At 39.3% G+C, this 27,004-nt stretch overlaps 1 protein-coding gene across 9 annotated transcripts in view; it reads right to left on the reverse strand.

Annotated features, from left to right (window-relative positions):
* The window catches only part of LOC143020671 (embryonic polarity protein dorsal-like), a 75,431-nt gene extending 48,673 nt beyond the window's left edge, over window positions 1-26,758 (reverse strand). For 4 of the 9 annotated variants that reach the window (XR_012965914.1, XM_076177291.1, XM_076177306.1 and 1 more), the window contains exon 1: window positions 12,605-12,661. Coding sequence is in view for 4 of the 9 variants with exons in the window: in XM_076177291.1 (XP_076033406.1) it covers window positions 12,605-12,646 (42 nt within the window). In the remaining 5 variants the exon portion in view is untranslated. Of the gene's footprint in view, window positions 1-12,228; window positions 12,510-12,557; window positions 12,582-12,604; window positions 12,662-12,687; window positions 12,707-12,786; window positions 12,962-26,630 lie in introns of those variants that run through there. The other 5 variants (XM_076177264.1, XM_076177253.1, XM_076177241.1 and 2 more) reach the window with 5 other exon arrangements.
* Between the last annotated feature and the right edge of the window lie 246 nt (window positions 26,759-27,004).

The following is a 27,004-nucleotide window of genomic DNA, read 5'->3' on the forward strand; positions in this document are numbered from 1 at the left end:
AGCCACAGCTGGCCCCATGACCATCACAAAGACTGTTTGAGGAAACACACATGCAGCTCACCAACCAAGATGGATCCTGTTAGGCCCCCAAGGATGACTAACCAATGCCAGGGTCTGCCATGTGAGACACCACAAAGTCCTTTTGAAGAAATGCACATGCAGCTCTTCAGCCTAGGATGAACCCTGTGAGGCCCCTAAAGATGACTAACCAGTGCCAGGGTCTACCACGTGAGGCACCAAAAAGCCCTTCTGAAGGAATTCACATGTGATACCAGCCTCATACCCTCTGTCTACACGAGTCAGCAGCCTGAGAACATTTTGTGTTCGACTTCCCTACACATCACACTTTGACCCCACCCCAATTAAGAAATAAAACCAACTCTCCAACAGAGTTTGCCTTCAACCAGCCTAACATATTATATATATATATATATATATATATATATATATACACACACACACACATATATGAAATTATTCAAAACTTTAGATGACAGGTTTAAGACACAATGAGGGTTGATATGTTTGTTCCAGTGACTTTTCTATCAATCACTACAATTATTGTTCGTGTTTTTGTTTGATGACACTAATTTCACTGGAAAACACTGAATAGTAATGAGAAAACATTATTTGTCAATCTTCTGATGGCACTGTTTCTTGTTGTTGGAAATCTTAAACTTACTTTTTACTTCCTCTTTCATGGTCTCTATGCATCTTCTTAAAGTGAGACTTTCACATTCTCTAAAGGATTGGCCATCCACATTGACTGGTCAATCAGGCAAAAGTGATTTGGGTATGACATACTCCTGTATGCACTTTGATGAAGTGTAGCCTTTCTTTAGATTGGTGTGCACTCAACAAAGACGTAGGAAAATTTTTGCCGAGTTCTTAAAGAGAAGGGTTAGAATCCAGGAGTGTTGAAGGCAAATGTGGTATACATATTTGCAGGCTTTTACGTCACCATGACACAAATTATGCGATATCACCACAGGAGAAGAGAAACTTGTAGACAGTAAGTACTTTCATATATTACATCTTCAAACAAAGTAAGACAGATACAAGGGTGTTTAAATACAAAAGTAGAGAAGGAACACAGACATAGGGAAACAGAAGGAAGGAAGGGGAGAGGACATGACCTTATCTCCCTCGTTTCAACCTGACTATACATGATTCAATCAGGTGGAAACTTTTTCATCACTAGTTCAGTTAACAATTGATCACATTTGAAATATCCATAGTTTAAGTTTACATTTCTATCAGCTTAAGCTTACATTTCTTGTGTCTTTGTTGAGCACACACTGATCTAATGAAAGGCTACATTTCATCAAAGATTGTCTACAGGAGCATGTCATACCAAAGTCACTTCTGTCTGATTGACTGCTAAATGTGGATGGCCAACCCTTAGGAGAATACAAGTCTCACTTTAAGGAGATGCATAGAGACCTTGTAAGAGGAAGTAAAAAGTAAGTTTAATATTTCCAATAACAAGAAACAGTGCCCAAATAACTTACTTCCATCAGGAGATTGACAAATAATGTTTTCTCCTTGGTACTCAGTGATTTCCAGTGAAATTAGTGTCACCAAACAAAAACACAGACAAAAATTGCAGCAACTGATAGAAAACAGTTACTGCAACAAACATATTAACCCTGATTGTGTCATATATATATATATATATATATATTATATATATATATATATTATATATATATATATATATATAAACTCCATGTATCAGTCATAAAGTAACTGGGCATTTGAATATACAGTAGTATACCAAGAAGATAGGTTTCAGAAACTCCACAATATCACAGATAACAGACATCACTTCACCCTTTAACTTATTGTCTCTCTAAGCTCATTTAATGAGGGTGAAAGTTCATCTATCTGTGGCATGGAAACTATCACCCAAACATGAGTCAGGGATAGCTAGCCTTTTGGAAGGTTATCCCAGAAAGCTCTACAACCATCAATGCCTGACACTAGTTGCCCATCAGCTATTCCAACAACATTCAGTTGGGTCTGATTTGGAGTGAGGTTTATGCAGGGTTTAGTAAACAGGTCAGATGTCATTTCCACTGAAGCAACCCTTGACATTCTTAAAAATTTCCTATGAAATACCTCCCCTTATCACTCCTTAAGAGAGGTCTTGTCCATCATTCCAGAGTCCTGTATTGGCCCAGATCCCTATTCAATCTAGCAACAAAACACATTTCCACATCCTTGTGTCTCATGCAACATCATACCACACCACTCCTCAACCTTGGAAGCTCTCCAATACATTCCTTGGCAGCTTTCATTTTCATATCTGAAGCAATTCCACAGTTCTTTGGGGTCCTCAAAAATGCCATGTACTGATTGACCAGACCCCTACTACCATATATTCCTGAGCACACACATCATCCCCAAACTTCTCCAAATGATATCTTGGATTTCACAAAACTTAACTTGACACAGCCTAAGTGTTGCAACTGGAAGTCCATGATTGACCTAAAAAACTTCAGCATTCTGGTAAACTCTGCAACTATGAAGGATTCTATGAATACTAAAAAGGATAATAAGTCTCCTTTTGCCACACCTACAGCACTGATATATCTATCATTCTGGTTCTTGTTTCCAGAACCAGGAACCAGCAATTCTCCACCTTGTGGACTTGCAAAATTTCAGAAGCAGAGAACTGTTAGTGTTCTTGGTCCCAGAGCCATGGGGGGCCAACACCCATTTCATGAATAGTTCTGTCAATGCCAGTAACTGCATTCATATTGCCCTAGATCATTCAACAAATTGTAGTATCAATGAAAGGATTTAAACTTATAGGATTTTGTCTTTTATTTTACCTCATTTTAAACTCATGCATGGTCCAGCTTGGGCAACACCATCAAGGTTATCCTGGGGATTTATGGCTTTGTAAGGATAATTGTATTTTTTTTTTATATACTTAAGATATGTGGTCTTTTTTAACTGGTTCCCATGGCATGATAACCCCCAATCCCAAATCAAAATACCCCTGACAAATTTGCCCACTCCCTTCAATGATCTCAACACTAATCAAACCACATCTCTTTCTCTTCAATCTTTTCATGATTATTCCAGAACAACCCACAGAAGGGGACCAAAAACTTACAGTGCAGTCTCCCAAAGGAACAACACCTTCACCTGTACTACTTAACATTGTCACAAGCAATCTCCCCATACTAAATCCAGAGATAACACCAAAGCTCTCACCTATGCATATAACCTAATAATAATAACCCAACAATACAACTACAAAACAACTGATAAGAACACCCAAATATATGCAAAGTAGAAGAGTGACCAAGATGACACATAATGGAAGCTTCACTACAGAAATCACGAGCAACATTGCTACCCTAGACACCAATGAATCCAAGAATCATCCAACAGTAAAATTCAACAAATTACTCATTTCATTGGGCAAGAGCCTTAAATCCTGGGCCTTATTTTAGATACATGGATGCACTTCAGCATACCCACCAAGGACCTAATAAACATACTAAGATCAATAGTATTTACAGGTTTTGGTCAGCAGAAAGAAATTCTAATCCCTTTCCCAATTATAATTAACCACATTTGACTACATCTCCCTGGTACATTCCCAGAATCAAGAAAACAGATGCCCTACAATCTACACAAAACAATCAAGAACAAAATATAGCAATGCATTAAAACTATCTCAATAGTACATCTATCCACAGAAACCAAAATCCTCCCCATAAATATCACATTGGCAGTATACTCATCAAACATCAACAACTTGCGACCTGTGTCTCACAATACACACACACTCAGATCACAAAACACACCCCACATCAACTCTACAAAGAAATCCCCCCTTTGACAAGTTAGAATCACAGCATGTGTTTGGCCACCATCCACCTTTCAAATACCAACAATCTTCCAACTAAGAAGTGTGTTTAATATTTTTATGTAATTTGTATATCTTTTTTTTTTTTTTTTGAGGTGGTGGTGGTGGGGGTAGTGAATACATTATCCATGTTGGTTAACCCCTAGAGCTAATATAACAATATACAAACAATGCATACGCTCAGTGTTGAATTATGCGAGTCCTGCATGGGCTCCTAATCTCAGTGAGACACACCACAACACCCTTCAAATCATACAAAACAAAGCCCTAAAAACAATTACAGGCTGCACAAATACAACACCAACAGACCATTTACACCATGAAACAAAAGTCCTCAAAGTCAAGGACCACCTCGACATGAGAGGCACACAAACACTTGCCGCAGCCACCACAAACACATTACACCCGCTACACTACATAGCAGAACACCCACACACACCAAGAAACATTAAAACAACACCCAAAGACCTTTAGTACGCACAGATACTCTCTTCTCTTCCTCCACAACCACCAAATACCAGCCTCCGGAAACATATTCATAATCATATCACACACCGATCCATTAACACACTGAAAGACAACACACTGCTGCATGCCAGACCCCGATATCCACCCTTCTGAATCCTCTCTCCCACGAAAGGACAGAGTCCACTTGGCCAGACTGCGGTGCGGCCACCACCCAGCACTTCTAAGCTACCAGAAGAGGCTGGATGACCGCATTGTGAACAGCTGCCCAGTATGTAACACTTCACCCCATACCATACAACACATAATGGAAGACTGCATTATACACAATCATGCACGCAAACAACACAACATACACTCTTTAAAGGATTTGTGGGAAAACCCAGTTTCGGCTGTAGCATTCCTTGGGGAGACGGGACTGCTCGGACAGACAGTCTAGGGAACGACAACAACAACAACAACCCCTAGAGCATCAGCAGCATACAACATATGCCACAAATTAAAAATTTTGCCAAAAATAGGCATTAAGCCGAGGGTCAAATCTGTAGTAATGACGAAGTAGCCCTATCCATTGGCTATAAAAAACACCCAATTTTTTTTATCTATTGACAAAACTGGCAACACCAGCAGCAGTTTTTTTAGAGGGTAGCTTGGGGTATAAAATCGGCCTTTCAGATGTGATTTAGGCAACTCTGGTGTACAAAACAAAGAATGAGGAGGTGAAGTTGTACTTCGACAGTTGGCAAGTGTTATTTAGTATGTATTCAGATGTATAGAACTGGCAATTTCATACTGCCAATTTTCATAATAAATGCGTAATAAAATGTAGCCGGACAATAATGGTGTGATGGATGCTCACTAAAACATTTATCAAAACAATAAGAAACACCACAATCACCATGAAATTATTAAAAAAAATTGTACTGAAAAATCAATTTACCACATAACAAAGTGATCAATATTTGCTAAAAAAATCCACAAAAACTATTTATAAACACATTTTCCATAAGTATCAGACTATTATGGGTGACAGTACAGATTTGAAACATCATAAATGTAAAATGCCTTCACTCTCTGAAATTCTAATGAACCTTCTCCAAAATATACAACCTCGTTCAACCCACATGATGAGCAAAACAAAGTCTACAGATGTTCTACCAAACTTTTGCATGCATATCTCGACAAAATCGACCCAGTTTCTCCACTTCTAGGCTAAGGTGAATCAAAATAAGAAAGATTTGTTTTGTTTTTTCTCCACTTCTAGGCTAAGGTGAATCAAAATAAATATTTGTTGGTTTTACATCATTTTGAGTTTATTTAAGTAAAAGAAAAAAAAAAGAAAAATTATTTTGGCTCTGACGCTGTACGGGTTAAGGTGAAGTTCTGCTGCCACTCTTTCTACAATCCATCTTTCCATCAGTCTGGATATAGTGGATAGTAGGGAGATTTGTCCCATGATGCTAGCTTATTCTTCTTCTGTATTTACCTAGTTGTATCTTACAGGAAGGGGAGCTATGTTTGTGGTGTTCCGCCTTTGTATCTCGCAGTGTCTAGTTTGCTCTTAAATTCATGTATGGTTTTTGCACACACTATTGTTTCATCCAGTTTGTTCCAAGTGTCCACCACTCTGTGTGGAAAACATTTTTCTTCAGATCTCTTCTATAACTATCCTTTTTGAATTTCTGTGTCCTCTTGTCCCAAATTAGTAAGTCTTCTCTATCAAGTATTTCCATGCCTTTCATGATTCCATAGATGGTCAGTAGGTCACCTCTCTCTCTTCTTTGTTCCAAAGTCAGTAATTTCAATTTAGCCAGTCTTTCTTCATATGACAAGTTTGAAAGTGCCGGGGCCATTTTCGTGGTTGCTCTATATATTCTTTCAATTTTCTTTATATTGTTTTTGGTACTGGATGACCATAATGTTGCAGCATACTCTAGTCTAGGGCTTATTAATGTGACTAATATTTTTCTAATTATTTCTTCATCCAAATAGGTAAATGCCACTTTTATTGATCTTAGTAAGTTATAGGATTCTCCGACAATTGTGTTTATTTGTTTATCAGAGGACATATCATTTGAGATAATTACTCCCAGGTCTTTGTCAGATCCCATTTTCTTTACCTCTAAATAGTTCCAATTGCATTCTGTCCAGATATTCTTTTTTTACTTTTTCCGAACTCCATCATACTATATTTCTTAATGTTGAAGTCCACTTCCCACTTCTGACTCTATTTCCAAACCTTGTTCAGGTCATTCAGTAGTGATTCGCAGTCTATTTCAGTTTTCACTTTCCTCAACAATTTAGCATCAACTGCAAAGAAGCTCATGTAACATTCTACATCATCATCCATGTCATTCACATAAATAGTGAACATTATTGGAGCCAATACAAATCCTTTCGGGACTCAACTAATCACCTCCTTCCAACCTGAATACTTTTCTCTGAGTACAACTCTCATTTTTTTACCATTCTGGAAACCTTCCATCCAGTTTAGTAGATTGCCTTGTATCCCTACGTTTTCCTTTTTTTTTTCTTTTTTTTTTGTGTGTGGTGCTTTGTCAAAGACTTTCTGTAAGTCTAGGAAAGCACAATCAGTCCATCCATCCCTTTCTTGAATTATATTATTGTATTTACCTGATGGGGTGAAGGGGGCTTTGGGGAAGGACGGGAGAGGACAGAGGACAGAGGTGAATGGAGAATGGTTGTATATGGATGATGTTGTGATGCATGAGGCGGAATGGTGGGGTGAGGTAGCATGTGTGAGCAAAATTTGACAAAGCCCAAAGGGATTTCTCCCTGCCTTCTCCTTTTATGCATGGGGGGACAGAGGGGGGGGGGGTCGCTGATTTAATGAAGTGACCCTGCTGTGGATGTGCTGTGACTTGTGACACTGCCTCTGACCTCCTTTATCCATATCATTAATATATATAGCAAACATTATTGGGGCCAAAACTGTTCCTTGTGGAACTCCACTTATCACTTCAAACCAATTAGTGTTTGTCTCTTATCATCACTCTCATTTTTCTTTCATGCAAGAAGTCTTCCATCCACTTCAGCAGTCTGCCCTGTATTCCTCCCGCAGTTTCTAATTTCTTTAGCAAATTCTTATGTAGCACCTTATCAAAAGCTTTTTTCAGGTCTAGAAATGCACAATCAGCCCATCCATCTCTTTCTTGTATTACATCTATTAGCCTTGAATAGAAACACATTAAGTTTGTGACGGATGATCGTCCTTGTCTAAATCCAAATTGCCTTGGATTCATAGTTAGTAGGGCCTTCCTTTTTTCCCCCTTTATATATTGGTACTATATTTGTTCTTTTCCATTCTTCTAATACTTTTCCTTCTTTCAATGAACTGTTTATTAGACTATGTATTTTGTCTGTTAGTTCATTCCTGCATTCTCACAAAATCTAGTTTGCCATTTCATCTAGTCCATGCGATTTTCTGACATCAAGATTATTCAAGTGACTCGTTTTTTCATTCCTTGTTACTTATATCTCTTTCATAGGGAGGACTTTTTCCTCCCACTCAATATCTCTAGGTTGTATGTTTTCCCTCATAAACACCAATTTAAAATGCTTGTTCATAATTTCTGCCATTTCTATTTTCTCTGTGTATTCAACTTCTTATTGTAGTTCCTCTAATTCTTGTTTGTTGTTTACAAATCTGTAAAATAGTTTTGGTTGATCTTTACATTTTGCTATGACATTTTTTTTGTATGTTCTTTTTTCTTCTATGCACACTTGCACATATTCATTTCTGTAACTAGTATATATTTTCCATTTTCAGGTCTTTTGTCTTTTTTCCATTTCATCCAAGCTTTATCCCTTTTGTCTTTTAACTCCCTACATCTTTTGCTGAACCAACACTTTACATATTCTTTTTCTTGCTTTTGTCTTGGAACTTACTTTCCCCTCCTTTATAAACTTTTGTCAAAATATTCCATTTCTCTTCTACTGTTGTTTCCTTCTTGTGTATTCTTTCCCAGTCTGCTTTTTGAAAGAATTCTCTTATTTTCTCTCTATTTTTGTTTCTATACATCAATCTTCCCTTTCTATATTGTTTTTTTTTCATGTATTTTTCCTCATTTAGTTCCAGTTCAACCAATATGTGGTCACTTTTACTTTTTGTCTTATATTCAATCTTGTGATTATTAGGTCCAGTCTCAATGGTTCTTCTTTTCTATACCTAGTATTCCCTTATATCAATTGCATCATTGTATGTTCTATAATCATATCAAGTAGTACATTTCCCCATAGGTCATCTCCACCCTTCACTGTCATCTCTTCCCAGCAGATTTCTTTACAATTTAAAGTCACCTGTTACAACTATTCTTCCTCCATCTTCCATTATCTTATTTAGTGTTATCCTTGTGTCTTCTAACATATTTTTGTTCTCTCTTTCCACATAGCCGTTTTAGGAGGCACATAATTTACTACAAACTTCCTGCTCTTCCCATCCTTGTCCTCCACTTCCATCATAATCATCTCTACTCTATTCTTCCCATATGTGACATTCCTCACATTTATATCCTTCTTAGTGAGGAACATAATTCCACCCCTTGCTTTACCTCTGTTTCTAGTCCAATAATTATATGCACCATGTCCTACACTGTTGGGTGGTAGTGGACCTTTCAATTTTGTCTCTACTATTCCCATTATGTATGGTTCTTTTTCCTTTAGGTAATCATTCAGTTCATTCAAGCATGTTATTAAACCATCTATATTTGTGTAAGACACTTTTAATTTTCTGTTACTTCCAACATGTTTTCTGTTTCACCTCCCGTTTTTCTCATACATGAACCATTTCCTCACTTTCATATTCACTACTCTCCAATAGAATTTATCTTTTTCTGACTCTGTTCTTTTCTTGTTTTTTCCTTAGCTTTTAGTCTTTTTGTTTTCTCATCCTCTCTTTCCTCTTTATTCATTTCTCTTTTTATCCATACCTGTTTATATTGATCACTTTTTGCTAGTTTCCCTGTTTTTGCTAAGATATTCTCTGCTGTCATTTGTGACCTGAATTTAACCTAAATTGGTCTGGTCTTATCTGTATTGTATTTCCCTAGTCTATATATTTCTTCTATTTGTTTCCGTTTCTGGTTCATCTTGAACTACTTCTAATATCTTATTTACTTTTTCCTTTTCCTCCTTTATTCTTGTAGACCTATTTGGATTATACTTCTCTTCCATCCCTAATATAATTATACATTTCTTTTTATCCACTAAGTCTCTTACTATATTCTCCTTCTCTTTCATTACTTTAATAACTGTGTCCTTAGTTTGTTCTTTCATCTTTCATTATATCTTTAAATTCAATTTTATTGTTCTCTTGTACTTTTTTCCAACCACTTACCTCTTTTGCTATGGACTATTTATTCTCTTTATTATTCCTTTTCAATTCCTCATTCACATGCTTTACTTCTCTTAACTGTCTTTTTAATTCTTCTATTTCTTTAGTTAGGTTTTGATTCTCCCTCTTTAGTTCTTCCAGTTTATCAACTCTTTGGGTAACTAGTGTTAATTGGTTAAACCTAACCTCCCATGCTTTGTTCATTTCTTTTTAGTTTCTCCTCTAGATTTACTAGTCGGGGGAGGTTGTCACCTCATCCCTCATTAAATCCAAAAAAGCAGTTATCTTCTCTTTCCATTGATCTGCTATTATCTATATTTCTGCTTTTGACACTTCTGCTTCCTTGTTCTTCCTTGTCTACGTGTTCCGCACCCCTTTTGTTTATACCCCTTCTAACATTTGGGGCCCATTTGTCCCCTTCCTCATTTCCTTCCATTTTCCTCAGTAATCGCCCTCACCTTTTTCTTCACCTTCCCACTACACCACAAGCTTGCTTTCCCCTTCCCTATTAACCCCTTCCATACGGTGCCGCACACGTAGGCGTCATGGGGAGCGAGTGTATTCGCGAGGCTGCCATATCGGCGTCTTGATTATATTTATTGTAGTCGCCCCTCCATAATGACATTCTTTCTAATTCTTTTGTAATCGCATTTTCTATGGTTATCAAAATTCACGGGTGAAGAGAGAATGATCGATATAAGCGGTGACTATATTTTATGATGCGAGTATTATTACGACACGTCGTACGGCTGGCATTGGTTGCTGCCACCGAGATCTAAGTCCATGACGCCTACGTGTGCGGCACCGTATGGAAGGGGTTAATACAACAAAGGTACTCCCTTGTTGTTGAGATCAATTAAACTTGAAGTTTTCCTGGAGTTCCAAACTTCGTTGTCACTTCAACCGATGTGTGTGTGTGTGTGTGTGTATATATATATATATATATATATATATATATATATATATATATATATATATATATATATACACACACACACACACACACACATGAAGTTTTGTTGTACATAGGTATTATTTCTATTTCCAGGGTAATCTTTATTGGGAAATGGTCTGAGGGAAGGTCATGTACAGTTTGGAGGGAGGGTGAGCACACTGTTATGTTAGGGGAAGTTGCTTATTGGTAATATTGATGGGGTTGTCGTCTCATGGGTTGGTTACTAGAATTCCATAGGTTTAGGTTCGGGAGTAGATTTAATATTTTCCTTTTTGCAAAGATTGTTTACATGGTTTAGACAAACTGAGCGGTGTGTATTCATGTCACCTACCAGTACATTTGTGAGTTCAGTGGTTGGGGTTGGGGATGTAGTTCCAGGTGACTGATGTGTTGGGTGGTATATAATTATAATATAACTGTGAAACTGCATGCTAGGTATGCTAAGAGTTCCTAGGACAACATTACTGAAATTTTAGGAGGTAGAAATGATTAATCTAAATTTGTTTGAGACGAAGTGTGTGAGAAGTATGGTGGGTGCCATGAGGATAGTACAAGAAATGATGAGGTAAGGACTATGGGGATACTAAGGAAGCTGGAAGATGGAGTGGATGAAAGAATATAAGGATGGTTTGGCACATAGAAAGAATGAATGAAGAATGATGAGCAAAAACTGGGCTTTGAGTTAATGGGCGATGTCTGTTAAGCACTGAAGGGAGAAGGCAAGATCAATCAGTTTATTTGTTGCCATTAGGTTTCTCTTGCATAAGACCCACTGCCTCCAAGAGACAGCAAAAGAGAGGAGTGAAAGGAAAATGGTTGTGAATGGAAGATAATCATTGCAGAGGGAACAAGGAAGGAGGGTCACCACTGAAATGAAGTAGCTAGCCCTACTGTGGATATGCTGTCTTGCTGCACTGCTTATTGGATGACCTTTCATCCACAAGGAGCTAAAATGAAAGGAAAATGGCTGATGGATAGGGGTGGGTTCATGCCTTGACTAGGTCCTCAATTATAAGGAGGAAGGAGCCTATAGGTATATACATAGATGGCTACGAATGTCAAAATAAAGTACTAACAATGCCTCATATATTCAAAACTTTAGATAATTAAAACTTTTTGTGATAAAAGTTTTTTTATATCTCCTTGTTTAGCATAAGCAAGGTGAAGGAGTACGAGACTAGGCTTGGTTTGGTTATGTGTTTTTTTTTCCAGTGGATGATAAGTCTTGGGTGAGTTTTGGCATACCATAACATAACCATGCATTAACCCAATTTAATTTGATAAAAGACCTGAACTTCCTACATTTCAATCTTCAACTTTGGATATTTTCCAAAGTCTGCTTAATAAATGTGGGATGCCAGGTACAGCCCAAGTATTTCTCGAAACTCAAACTTGCCTGATTCACATCAATTTACATAAATATTGTGCTTCATATGCCTGGTAAACTTGTCATCACAACAAAATTTACCACATACTCACCTGCAAACACAAGAAAAAACATACGTACACATTCAAAATACTGAGACATATGCACAAAAACCTTTAACTGGCACCTAAATTTGAAGTTACCTTTCCGGTAAACTCTCCCACACTAAAAGCTGACTGGTAAGAGCACCTGACACTGGTGCCAGTACAAATCAGTTCATATCCAAATCTGGATCAAACTGTATACTTTTGTAAAAGTCCTTTGACAACTGTCAACAGATACTGACAGGCCTCTGTGACCTGACAGAAAGTGCCAGTATGGAAACGGAGATGATATATTTATATATATTTTTATTAATCTTTTACTTTCACTCTGGCATAGTTCATGCCTAGACCTTGGCAGCCACTCAAGTTTGCAGCTTCCTGTCCGCTTTCGTGCCACAAAACTACTCCCGTGCTATTTCATCACTTACGACTTTTTCTAGCGTATTCACCGTTCACTACATGTCACGGTTATTACAATTTTATGGGTTTGGCTCTTCATCAATAAACGAATTGCCATTGCTCTAGCAATGATATGATCTGCACGCTTCAAGACATCACCATGGCTATCCATCGACTTCGATTGAACTATACAATAACCTCACCAACACAGTTTCTCAATACAGTTCTCATATTAATTCTTTGCTTGATAGCACTTACCCTAAAGGCAAGTTTTTCCCACTGCTAACACAATCCTATAAATTCATGATGCACTCTTGTCTGTCGAAGAATTGTTGGCTTTAAGTCGCTTGTTTCCCTCCTCTGTATTTTGGTACAGATGACTAAACTCTATTCCCAGAACCACGACCACAACAACGCAAATCATTGGTTCGGAAATGGTCACGTGGTATAAATGCGTCTTAGGTGTCACTTTTATAGGTGTTTACAAATATATAAAAAATAAATATGGTCTACATTTGAAATTAAATATCTTCTTTTAATCAGTTTTAGTATTATCTCAGCCTTTAAATGAGGCAAATTGCATCGCTTTGTACTAGAACGCATACGCGCGCATTAAAGAAAATTGGTATCTTCAAGGTCACTACGAATTGGACGTAAATTATATTCCTAATTAAGAATAATAGTTTTCTATCTGCTTTGGAAAAATACACTCACCTCTGCAAACGTTAATATTATAAACCTTTCACGGTAATAATCCTTACTGGGATTAAAGTATACCTAGGTTCTGCACCTGTAGTGTAGGACATCCCAGCCTTCAGAGGGTACGCATGGGGAATTCCCGCGAAATTTCCTCGCGGGATGGGAAAATTGAGAGCACATCCGCATTACGTTTGAGTCCTACGGCTTTTCCCAAAGTCAAACGTTGAAAATTCAGTTCCTTGCTAGTAAAGTTAAAATCCTTAAGCCCCGGTGTGAGCTAGGTCGAGTATTGGAAGAATTATAGGATTCGGGTGTCATTCACGTTTATTGACTGTCATAGGAATAGTAATCGCCTTCACATAGAGTCATAGACGATCACCGTCACATACAGTATATACACACTCCTGTGTGACCAAGTGTTGAAAATCAAATATGAAGACAAAAATCAGTGTTGTTATTAACTTACAGTTTTTCCTTTTGTACCCAGATAGTTTCAAAGTGTTCAAACATTTGAAAGTTGTCTATTGTTCCAGCTTTACAAGTTTTCTTTTTGTACCAAGTTCGAATAAGAACTAAATATATATCGAAGCGCGAATTACCTTCGTAACAATACACAAAACTTTTAGAGCTGAAATAGCTATAAACATACGAGCGCCGCAGAATTAATAGAGAAGTCTGCCTAACCAGATGGGTAAACAAAATTGGTATAATTCGCACACAATATGTGCCATCATAATCTTGCCTCAAAGTATCGACAAATGCATCCGGTCAGTTCGCTTCAACCTTAAATGGAGATATGGCGTCGTGTTTTCTCAATATACTTCATCTTTATGGATTTTTATCAACACGTCTGCTCCTATAAACTGGTTCTAGCGTGTGAATATTTCAAACGAAGAGGGGAATATGAGGGTAGATATTTGGGGACGGTGGGGGAAGGTAAATAAAAGCAGAGGTGACGCATGAAATAAACAAATAAGATTATCATTTGAACATGGCGGGGATTTCGGGTGATGGAGACGGGGGGGGGGATACTAACTCGCCCCACCCACCCCTTTTTTGAGGTTGTGGGACATGGGTATATATATATATATATATATATATATATATATATATATATATATATATATATATATATATATATATATATATGAGAGTAATTCGCTAATAGCAGCGACGTCAAACCGATAATTGGTATATATATAATATATATATATATATATATATATATATATATATATATATATATATATATAACAGTCAATAGACACAGTACTTATGGCCATGCAATTTAGCGACAGTGGCAGAATGCGATGGGGTGATTTTTTCCTGCGTGTACACTAAGAAAGCAACTTTCCAGAGATAGGGGAAGGGGGGTAGGTAGTGTTGAGGAGGAAGAAGAAGAACGGAGTGCAATTAATTTATCTTAAACAACCGTAAGAGGTACATAAGTAGTTTATGAATAAAGAAAAGCATAACATCTCATCATGAGGTACGAAGGAGAAACAAATATACATTCCAGGCTACATTGTGACTTGGATGCTCGCTCGCTCCCACCCACTCCCTTGTCGTAGTGTAAAGACTGCTGACCCGCTCTGTGATCATCGCCTCACCCGTCATCGAGTCGATGCTGTCGACGCTACCTCGACTCGACTCAGACGGGAAACCCCAGGGGCCGGTACCTGAACTCCGGCCTCAGCTACTGAGGTCGTTGGGTGGCTCACAGATGACGCCCCCCCCCCCACGCACACACGCTCATCTCACGTTCCATCCACGACGTGGGCGTGGGACACCCTCTCGCCATGTTCTTTCGAGAGAAGAACACCTTGGTGGCAAGAGCTGAAGAACAAGATTGTCGTGGTGGCAGTGGTGGTATCACATACCGGATGAAGCGTCACTACAGGTGGCTTCCGTAGCTGCAGCAGCAGCAGCAGCAGGAGCCGAGTATGTGATTGGCCAGTCTCGAGACTAGGCCCTCAAAATCTCAAAACTCTTTGGAACGCCACGTCGCTTGTCCTCCGCGTGCTCTCTCGAACCGTCGAGGGCCAGGAACACCTTCCCTTTAAAATGTTTTCATCTAGCTAGCCCCCCAATATACATACATACACACACACACACACACACACATATATATATATATATATATATATACACACACACACATATATATATATATATATATATATATATATATATATATATATACACACACTCAGAAACACGACGCCCACGACGAGAACAGCACGTGACAGTTATAATCTATTTGTTCATCTTTTCGTTTATTTTTGCATATAAGAACATAAGAATAAAGGAGACTGCAAGAGACCATAAGGTCTACACTAGGCAGCTCCGTATCCATCACCACCTGTCGTCCCCATCCATAAAGTTGTCTAATCGTTTCTTAAAACAACTGATAGTTTCAGCGCTTACTACATGGTTACTAAGTTTATTCCATTCATCGACCACCCTATTAGTAAACCAATTCTTGCCTATTTCCTTCTTAAATCTAAATTTGTCTAGTTTATACCCATTACTGCGAGTCCTGCCCTGTTGTTTTATTATGATGACCTTGTTTGCATCACCCTTGTTATAGCCTTTGATCCACTTGAACAACTCTATTAGATCACCCCGCACTCTGCGTCTTTCCAGAGAGTGTAAGTTTATGTGCCTAAGCCTCTCTTCGTAATGCAAATTTCCGAGTCCATGTATCATTTTGGTCATTCTTCTCTGTACTGATTCTAGTGAATTTATGTCCATTCTGTAGGACGGAGACCAAAGCTGTACCGCATAGTCAAGCATGGGTCTAACTATCGCTAGATAGAGTTTAATAATTACCTCTGCACTTCTATTCGTTACCGTCCTAGCAATGAAACCTAATGCTCGTTCTGAGCCAAAAGTCCTCATGTCATCATTTATCACTGTAACGATGTAACTCACTGTAATCCATCACATCACACACAAACCATAAACACATACAGCGTCCGGCATAAATATAACAACAACGACTGCAATAGTGAGGCCAAGGCATAATACACACTCCACGACATACCCCCCCCCCAAAAAAAAAAAGTCCTACTGAAATTATACAAATGCCTCCTACAAGGACCACCTAAGGCTACAGGGGCGGAGTTCTCTTTGTCACAACGAAAAGCAGCTAGATCGAAGCCTCGACCCAGATCACATGGTCGGTATCAGAACCTCAACGGCAACCGAATTTCTTTCTACAAAATTATAAAAATATGAATAAATAATACGAAGAGACAAATAAGAAGAATTAACAAATGGAATAAATAGCTACACGAACACACACACACACACACACACACATATATATATATATATATATATATATATATATATATATATGTCTGAGGATCACAGTTACTGATATATACATACATTATATATATATATATATATATATATATATATATAATCGACAAATAAGATTAATAGAAGAATAAATAGACAAATATGCACATAAACGAACAAAATAAATACACAAACCAATAAATAGCGATAAATAAAAAATCATACATAAATAAATGAGTGAACAATTGAATAGATGAATAAATAAAACGAGTAAATCGATATATGATGAAGTGTATTAAAAATAAATAAATAAATAAATACATACATAACAACCATAAAAATAGACCCGTTTCATTTCTTGCACATTATTTTCTGGTATATTCATGAAATTCAGAGTAATTCACGGTGCCCTTTGCTTGTACTACAGCAAGGATGACAGCCCGATGGACCAAAGTCAAGCAGCATTCTTTTTTATTTGGAGAATAATCTCTACTGTTGAAAATGCTGATTATTCTTGTGTATATCCGCTCTGCTGCCTCCTTTACCACCTCAACGACTCTAACCCAAAGGACAGGAGCGCTGTTTTTCAATTATAAAATACTAATACCTTCAAGAGAACGAGTACTGCAGGTCTGTCCACATTTATTGAAAATGTCTTGAAGTCGACATGATGCGATTTCGGACAGACCAAAACGACGTGACGTCACGTCTAAGCCCCGCCTCCTCCTTGCACGTCAACAGAAATTTGTACTTTTATATTTTGATTATGCTTTCTTTTTTCGTGTCCTGGTCTGATTGCACTTAGAGTGAGTTGGCCTTACCCATTACTCGTTGTATAAAACAGCTTCGCCGCCCAGAAAGAGCGAATGTCAACGTTGCCCGAAGATGCATTTTCTATTGCAAACTACGGATATATAAAAATAGTTTCCTTGTATGAAAGCGGTCTATATAACAGTTGCATTATCTTGGTTACATGCAATTCCTAAAACGGTTACAAGCAATATGCGATTGACAATTCATGTCGCGTTCATAATGAACACATCCAAATCTTACCGAGCGGGTCTTGTGGTTTTGAACAACAGCGCGTACACAAAGTATATGCAGGCTCGCTGTCTAGAAAGGGTTGATGCTTCGAGTGTCAATTAACACACAGAATATTCATCAATTTCAGTTGAAATGGCTGAATCAATAGTTCCATAACATTGTTTCCAGATTTATATAAAAAATAGATAAAATTCCCCCATGGTCACGTGGATTCTGGTGCATTTTGTTGTATTCTACTATGTATTTTCTACGTATGCTTGCGAAGCTGTTGGGTATAGCCCGGGGTGGGGGTTGGGGGGCAGGTAAACAAAGTCGGACCGGAGGGATGGGGGGAGGCGGAGTAGGGGCTTTCCATAAAACCAAAATAAAATTATAAAAAAAAAAGAAGTAAATAACCAAATAAATCGCTGTGGGCGGCATCGGTCGCTGCATAGCACCTCCTGTGGCAACCCATCCTCTCGAGAATCGAACCCTCCGGGATCCCTTTAAAGCATCGCCGTGGAGGATAATTATCAGTCGAGGACGGGGATCCTCTCCTTCTGGACCAATGCAAGTAGGAGGTCGTGGAGGGGGGGGGGGTCGTCATTCTTCCAGCTGAATCAAGTCGCCTGGCGGCAACCAAAAGTGATGTCTCGGGCGTCGATGCCTTTGTACAAAGTCACGGGGGGGGGGGGGCCACTGAAGCAACCTGCCTTATCGCCGAACGGCAGCCGGAGTCGAGCCCCACCTGGCTATCAGTGCCGACCCTGCTCACTGGATCTTCTCTGAGAGCGATTATCTAAAGTGGATGTAGACGGTTGGGGGGGGGGGGAGACTTGACTACGGTAAGCTATCTCCGTGCCTTCCTGGGAACTGGGGGGGGGGGATAGGTCAGGTGTTTGCCTGGGAGCTTGCCAGAGTTAACCACCCCGACTCCGATGTGTACATTAGTTTTTCATCAGCGTTGACAGGTGGATTGGTGAGATGATTGGAATTAAGGCGTCTTCTTTTCCTCTTTTTTACTTTTTAAGCAGACCTACGTTAAATTAAGCGATCTTACCAGGAATGACCAAGAAGGTAGAGGAGGCGTGAGTTCGGCTATGGCTATGCGAGCTTAGAGTGATAAAAATCCCATACCTGATTCCCTGCCCCTCCCCCGCACTTACCTCCACGTGGTCACTCCCAGCGGGGGAAGGGGGGGTTAAAGGACAGACCCATTCTCGATCCTGACCTGACCTGATCTGACCCACGCTAAACAGTGCGTCTCCAGCCAGGTGCTACATGAACTCTGGTTAAAAATAATCCATTTTAATGAAAAGAGTTTCAAACAAGCCATTGTCATGAGTTATGCATACACCTGATTTAAGAAAGGGGACTCGGCAGAAGCCTAGTTTGTCTGTAGGCCGCCATCTTGGATAGTCTGTGGGCAATGACCAGACGATGAAGACATGGAGAGAGCGTGACGATGAGGTTGGCTCACGGGACGATGGTGATATTACGTATCATCTTATCACGGGGCGTCTTACACAATGTTTAAGGTGACAGGAAACACTCCCTCTCCTCCTCCCCCTACCCCTCCTTCCCTTAGGTCCGCGGGACCAAAGGGCCACTCAGACGCTGCTTGGGGCCATCGCCATCATCGTTACCACAAACACAACTACTAGGAATCCTTGACAAAAACCCAGTCGACAAAATCACAATCTCTTATGTATGAAGTGGACAAAACCCCACTCTGAGACATTTCAATTGGGATATATATAAGGCAGGGTTATGCTTGTCGTGTCATAATACACCATGGAAGTCATCAAGAGTAACAAGGGCGGGCTGAAAGTGCGCCATGGAGGATATCTCTACACCAGAAAGATCAAGACCAAGAACACCATCCGCTGGGAGTGTGCAATCCCAGTTTGAGACATTTCAATTGGGATAGTGGAGGAATTCCTGCAGTGTCTTGGCGCTTGCATTAGATTAAAAAAAAAGTGTACATGTCTGTGAGAAAGTTTAACATAAAATAAAATGTAAGTCTTGTATTTTATTTGCATACCATTGATTGTAACAAATAAAATTTCTTATTATACATGAGACTGGGTTTTTGTCCACATCTAAGAGGTTTTTTTTTTTTTTTTTTTTTTTTTTTTTTTTTTTTTTTTTGTCCACTGGGTTTCTGTCCACTAAGATTTTGTCCGTGCACCACTACTACAGCCACCATCACCACCACCCAACAGACACATGTAGTGATTTAAATCACTTGAGGACAAACACTGATATAGTCATCATCAGGCTGCCCGTGTGTCCGTCCTCCCAGCGTCACACATTCAAACATTTAGTTTTGACTAAGGTCAGGCGCTTTCATTCAACCCAAAGAAGACCTTTGGCCATTAGGGGGGCAACAACATGCTATCTGAACATCTATGATTGATATGTCTTATCTATTCTATTCAGTCATTTCTGCATCAAATATGGACCTCTCGGTATGAGGTAAGAGTACGATTCCACGAAAAAAGCTCACAATCTTAACGGAAAAAGACAAACGCTCACAATCTTAACGGAAAAAAGACAAAAGCTCACAAGTCAAGCCAAGCTCACGATGTTGTCTCATATGAACGCTTCCCATTTGGGCGTTTTAAAAATCGGGCTAAAAACTAAATATTATTATAAATAATGGCTTATTACCATCACTATTTTGCGTCTCTACTAATGTTGCCATGAGTGAATATGATATAAAATTTCACCTTTGCATATTCATACACCATGAATAGGTGCATGGGCGTCCACAGACATTTTTGTAAGGAGGGCGGGGGGGGAGCAAAATAAAATATTATTGGTATAGGTTTCTATAAAAATACACACTACAAAATGACCGCATACGCAAGTATTTAGATTATCTACAAGATTTCATTTTGACTTTCATCAATCATACATTGATATACTATAATTTAAAAAATTGTATGGTGTATAATTCAATAAAGAAAAAAGTTGTCATATACATATATAATTGTGAGAAAACATGTAATAATATATGTGTATTAGTATGATATATCATAATTTAATAAAAAGAATATATATAAAAAGTGCGAGATTGTCTTTATTCAGTAAGGGTGTGAGTTTATGTCCGTGCGCTAAGAAGTACAGGCCAAGAGGCGCTGAGTAGCTGCAACCAAAACCATCACCTTTGCCTTAGGTGCTCGGACCTCCGCGTGACTGGTAGTGATCATATGGCTGTCGTCAGGCAATTCTGTTCAGCTGCCTAAGTACCATCTCTATTGCAATGGGTTACTATATCTCTAACCTTTATATGGTCTAAATTAAAATGCAGTTATTCAATATAGTTTTGATATCTTTTACTATTCACTATTAACTTTTTTCTGGCTATCACCAGGCGATTCGATTCGGCTGAAGAGTTAAGTGGGGGAGAGGAAACCCTCTCCCCACCTCGATATGGGGAGAGAAGATAAACCGGCAACCTTTGCAAATGTGCCATAGCGGCTCTCTTCCCTACCGCCGACAGGAATGCCACGTTCACAGGAACGAGACAATCTCGTGACACGTGGATCGTGACCCAACGTTTCCCTGTAATGAACACCGAACACGCTTTTATGAAACGCCCCGCCTCCTCATTCGCCTTCTTCTTCCATAAAAAAAATTCATTACAAGTCATTTGAGGAAAACCAACGCCAATAGCGCCCCCCCCCCTCGACTCTCCATGGTTTTCTTCGAGAACTGGACTTCCTTTCCGAACTATGAACATATATTCACAAGAACACCCTCTCATCTGGCGACCCAGCATCCTCTGCAGGTCAGAAACATGAGAGCTCTCACACCTTACGGAGTGGACTCTCATCTCCCAGCGAAAGGACTCCAGACATCGGTAGCATATTGCCCTTAAGGACAGAAACGCAGGAAAAGTGTTGGTAATGGAGTCAAGGACGTCGCCGAAACTGGGAATCCTTCAACTTAGCAGGAAGTTCCTTCACCTGTAAACAAACATCCTAACGAGTGGTTGGGTCCATGCTCTATAACCCACTGGGGGACGAAGTTGAAATTGGTACACCTAAAAGATCTTGTTCTGGCTGCCGCCAGCCGGTTTTATTCAAATAAGATGAACCCCCCGGGCACTAGGGGATCAAAGAGAGTTGGCTTTGTCGCTCGCTCGATGTCTTGCAGTCCCATAATGAAATCCTCATTTGGAGGAGAGAGAGAGAGAGAGAATAGAAAATGCCATTATCCCTACAGACAGGCATCCTAAACACCCTCATGACCATAACTGTAGAGAGCGTGGGGGGACACACCGTGATTCCCTTCCCACATCTAACTGTGGATAGAATCAATAAATCCAGATCGTCAATCTGAGGTCAGCAAGGTCAGCCACCTGAGGTCGGGGACTTGTCTGAAGAGATCCTTCTCTTTATCTGATCTGCACCGATGACACACTAAGAGCTTACTGGGCATGATGCTCTGCTTTCTACCCCCCCCCCCTCCACGAGGCTGTCTTTCCCTCTATACCCGCCCCGCCGGTGCCGGGGAAATGGTCCGGGTACATATCGGCTTTCAGTCTTGGTTCTTGTGAAGGAAACACCAAATCGTTCGGCTGAAAGGAACGGCCTTGGACCGACACGTATCTGAGTCGAACTGAGACCCTTTTTTGGACTCAGTCAGACCCATTCTTAACATTGAGTGCAATCACCCTGCCTTAGCCAGATTGAAAACCAGAATGTGCTTCATGAGATCAATGAGACTCATGGACGTCCTCAAGCGAGACTTGCAAACGTCTTCCAGATTCTCATCAAGACTTGAGATTTAACCAATTACAACCAATTTTTACTCTTAATGCTTCATTCTACAGGATACGTTTCTTTCCCTCTCGGCTGCTGTGGAAGCATAGCTACATGTAATTCTTATGGGTTGTATGTATGTGGTGCGAAATGTTTCTTTCTACCGCCCAAATCCTGTGCCCGCCATTGTTGTATGTTTTGTTTCTTGTTTGCTTTCATTGCGAGGTCTCTGGCGTGTGGTTGGGATGAAGGTCAGGCGAGTATCAAAGGTAAGGCACATCGTTTTGTTTTCTGGCGACTGGGTCTCGTGGGGGCCAGGACAAGCAAGGTCACCGTGGATGAGAACATTCTGCTTTGTGTCAATCAGTTTTGCCTCATTGGAGTAAATTTGTATTTTTGGCTGTTGCCTTGCCGTCAAGGGTGTTTAGGATCGTCAAGCCATTTGTATAGGGTAAGGGTTCTAATGTTATGCTATGGGTTTGATGTGGGGAGGTCACGTGTGAAGAGGTGATATTATTGTTCCTTGGGAGACCACGATGTACACTCTTTGCCCCCGGTCAGTGGTTCTTTCGTCACACTGCACTGATCTGACAACTAGAAGAGTTGCCAACCATTTCTCTGGACATGAGTTTCTGACATTTCCTGACAGGTTGTGTCCGGGGACTGAGTCAAGAATCTTATTTATATCTATCGTCACCACAACCATGAGACAACTTCCTGTCTAAGTCTTCCAGCACTTGCCAAACGAAGTTCGCGAGCAAGACGCAAGTCAATCGTTCCTTCCCGAAGTTATGTTGATTTGGCGAAGTAGGTAGGTGTGTTTGGATTCTTCAGTTTAGGCCATCAGGGAAGAGAGAGAGAGGTCAGCAGAATACTGGATTCTTTGGTTTCAGGATGGGGGATGTGTGTCCTCTTCCTAAGCATGCCGGCCCTTCATTAACCTGGGATGTTGAAATAGATTTCAAGGGTGCTGGGAAATGCTGAATACATGGCGGTAAAATGTCACTTTGAGTTGGCCCATATTCATTTTCTTTCTCTCTGGTTTCTTTTATCAACAATGATGGCGTTTGTTTTACTTTTGAGGAACCAACATAATAAATGATCAAGCAGTACTGAACTTCATTTTATTTTATCCTTCTAGCAATCAGATGATAACCATAATTAGGGGGTGCTAGACGGTCTACACCCGACTACACCCTCGACCCTAAGGGTTAGGGTCGGGAAAGGTTGAGAAAAGCTGCTTTAAACTATTGAGCGACCAAGAATGGTTGAAAATATTTGCCATATTTGTCGCTGGGCCAAGGCCCAGATGCTTGTCCAGCTCTGTGTCTTTGTTGGATTAAGGCTGCGGGGACTTGTGCCCTGATTTGTTTCACTTATTCTTCTTGTTTTCTGGTGACGTGGGTTTGAAGCTTGCTTTGGAGAAATGTTTGTTAACGATTTTGCACTATTGTTTTAGTGATGGTAATATAGCAGAAGGTCTTTCCCTCACTATATGGGAGGTGGTCAGTCTAACACTAATTTCAACAATAATAATATTGATATGATAATAATGAAATCACAACAAGGACAACATCAATAATGATAGTAATAATAACACTAATGACAATAATAATGGTGATGATAACACTAATGACAATAATAATGGTGATGATAACACTAATGACAATAATAATAATAATATTTCTGTGAAGTGCATCATTTTGCTATGGGAATTAATCTACATTGATAACCTGCTGCTGCGATGATGTCAACTCCACTGCATCCGATCGTCATCCAGGTCAACTGGCTCAAAGTCTGAGTAAAATCGCCTAGTGACAGCGGAAGTAAATTTACAATACTCTGGAAGAAGGAGCCCCTCCCCCCAGCTTCTTATTATTGCATGTGAAGGGCTTCCGATGGTCTAAAGCCCCTTTCATTGAATTGACAGCTCTTGGTTAAAACCCAGCCAGCCCTCCCAGTTGTCTCCAAGCCTCATTCACCCTGAGAATGTTTCTATCTCATCACTTCTACACAGATACTCACAGATCAAGTTCTGGAAGAGGTTCACGCCTGTGACTCCAGCCTGATAATCTGATTGCCGTTATTCCCGGCATGTACGGTGGTGATGGAGCTTACTTGTGCTCTATAGTTAAATTTTTGTTCTTGGCTTTTCCATATTTTGTCTAGTCTTGATTCAAAGTGTAACACTGTGTCTGCATTAACCACTATGGCAAATTATTCCAAGTATTTACTACCCGAGTATTTCGTCCGTGCTATTAGTCTCTTAAAAACTCTCCTGTTCACATTTATTATCGGTTTAAAGACTTCATGATAGACTTTCTCTTTGCATTCTATGTTTGGGGGGGGGGGGGTTGCTAAGAAATAAATCTGACATTTCCTGAAAAAAATACCTATTGATAAAAAAAAATCTTGAATTTGCTAAATCTCGGCGTTGGAAAAAAAAAAAAAAAAAAAAAAATCCTGGCATTTGTTAACAAGAGGCAAATTGCAGCGCGGGCACAGATAGGTTCAGAACTGTCAGGATTCTGCCTGACCGACCTATTTCAATGCAGGCCTTAACTAAGCTGGAGATCCCCAACTCAAATTCATAATGAAATAGTTTGGCATTTCCCACATAAAACTATAGAGTGGTTTATCATGATGAAGCGGAAAACGTTACACAAGTTGGAAAATTTGTTCGTACTACAATTTCATGGAACTACTCGACAAAAATGTTGTCTTGAGAGTTCAAACACATTTGGAAACTCAGTCCCGGTGACTGAATAGGATTAGCAACAATCTACAGATATTCACTTTTTTTTTCGTCCAGTTGGTCATCTATGATTTTGAGAAAATATTTTGACAAAAATAGTGCAAACCAAAATTAATACAATTCTAATGCTCCCATGGAGAGCGACATTCCTGAACTTATACTAATCCAGAGATTTTTTGTTATATATAATGCTGAAGGTCACGTACAATAGTGGCTGGGAACAATAATAAAAAACCGTTCACTGCGTCATTCGTAACAGATTCCACATGAATGTAAGAAAATACAATTTACAATTTTATTTGGTATTTTATAATATCATTCATATGTAAAGCCACGGTTTTCTAATGGGGAATCACAAATAAGCAGCTTTAACTTGTCTGACACATGAGAAAAAAAAAACGGAACTTGAAACTACCAAAACCTTATATAATACATTTTTATGCATTCATATATGCTGCCAAAATATTATGATTGAATGAATTGAGAGAAATTAAGGGCTCAGGCAATATATATCAATGAATAGATTGAAACAGACACTTCTCGTTTACCTTGCCTCTTCGTGCACCATGTCAACAATGCAAGGCAATGCAGAGGTGCACATCGCAGGCCATGCAGTGATTTGAAAAAATAAAAACGATTCAGAAATTTTGCCACAAAGTGAAAACATGCAATAACACAGTGAAAACGTGAGTGAATTAAGTTACATTTTATGTTGTATACTACCAATGTCTAAAAGTCTGTCGCTGTTTTCATTCATCTTGGTAACCTTTGCGATTCAGCTAGCGAATATGAGCACACATTTGGACCAAATTCTTGGTCTAGTTAGATATATTGTTTTTTCTCCAATTGGAAGTACAGTAAAAGGAAATTGAGGGTTCATTAGCATTCTATTAATTTCGATTGCAAATTTATTTCTTATTTCGTTGAAATGTGAGTTTCATCCAACAGTAGAAAATATGCTTACAGTCTATACAAGTTTGGAGCTATACAAAGATGTGTGTGTGTGTGTGTGTTTACCTAGTTGTATTTTTGAGGGAGAAGAGCATCCAGTTCTTTCTTAAAATCGTGTATAGTTTTAGCACTCACTGTTTTCTCTTTTAATTTATTCCATGTATATATCACTCTGTGTGGAAAGGTATTCTTTTTCAGATCACTTCTGTAACTGTCCTTCTTAAGTTTCTTGTGTCCCCTTGTGTGTGTACACACACACACACACACACACACACACACACACACACACACATATATATATATATATATATATATATATAATATACACACACACACACATATATATATATATATATATATATATATATATATATATATATATACACACACACACACACACACATAACCGAGCTGTTACTTAAATCTATGCCATGCATAACTGTATATCAATTAATCTTGTGTCTGAAATGGTAGTGTTCATACAAATTAAAGTCTCGTTAGGTAATTTAAATTCTCAAGAAAAAGGATGACTGAGAGCTACAGTAAAACCCACACTAGATAATGAGCCCAAACGAAAACGTGTGGTACCTTACATTTTCTCAGTTTTGGCGAGAGGGTGGGGATGCCCCAAACTTCAGGTGGTGGTTGGGGTAGGTGGAGAAGCTAGAAGCGGCAGCGGACGAGAGGCGGTCTACTCTTCATTACAGCTTGATACAAACTGAAAATTCGAAGGACAGGGTAGCCTGCGGAAGGCCGCTGCAACTGCTAGAAGATATAATGAAGGTTTATCAAACTCCTTTCACTAAACAACAGGGTTGGATGATGTTGGGAGCAGTAAATGGTGCATGTTAATTTTAGATAACGGGGGGATTTGTTTTGTTAGGGAATTTATAGATACTATCGATATAATTAGGATGCACGAGGGATATTCTCTAGCAGGTGGTTATGTTAGTAACGGTAATAAAGG

The sequence above is a fragment of the Oratosquilla oratoria genome, chromosome 3 (assembly GCF_046742065.1).
Source record: "Oratosquilla oratoria isolate Oo_2021 chromosome 3, ASM4674206v1, whole genome shotgun sequence".
In the NCBI taxonomy this organism is placed as follows: Eukaryota; Metazoa; Arthropoda; class Malacostraca; order Stomatopoda; family Squillidae; genus Oratosquilla; species Oratosquilla oratoria.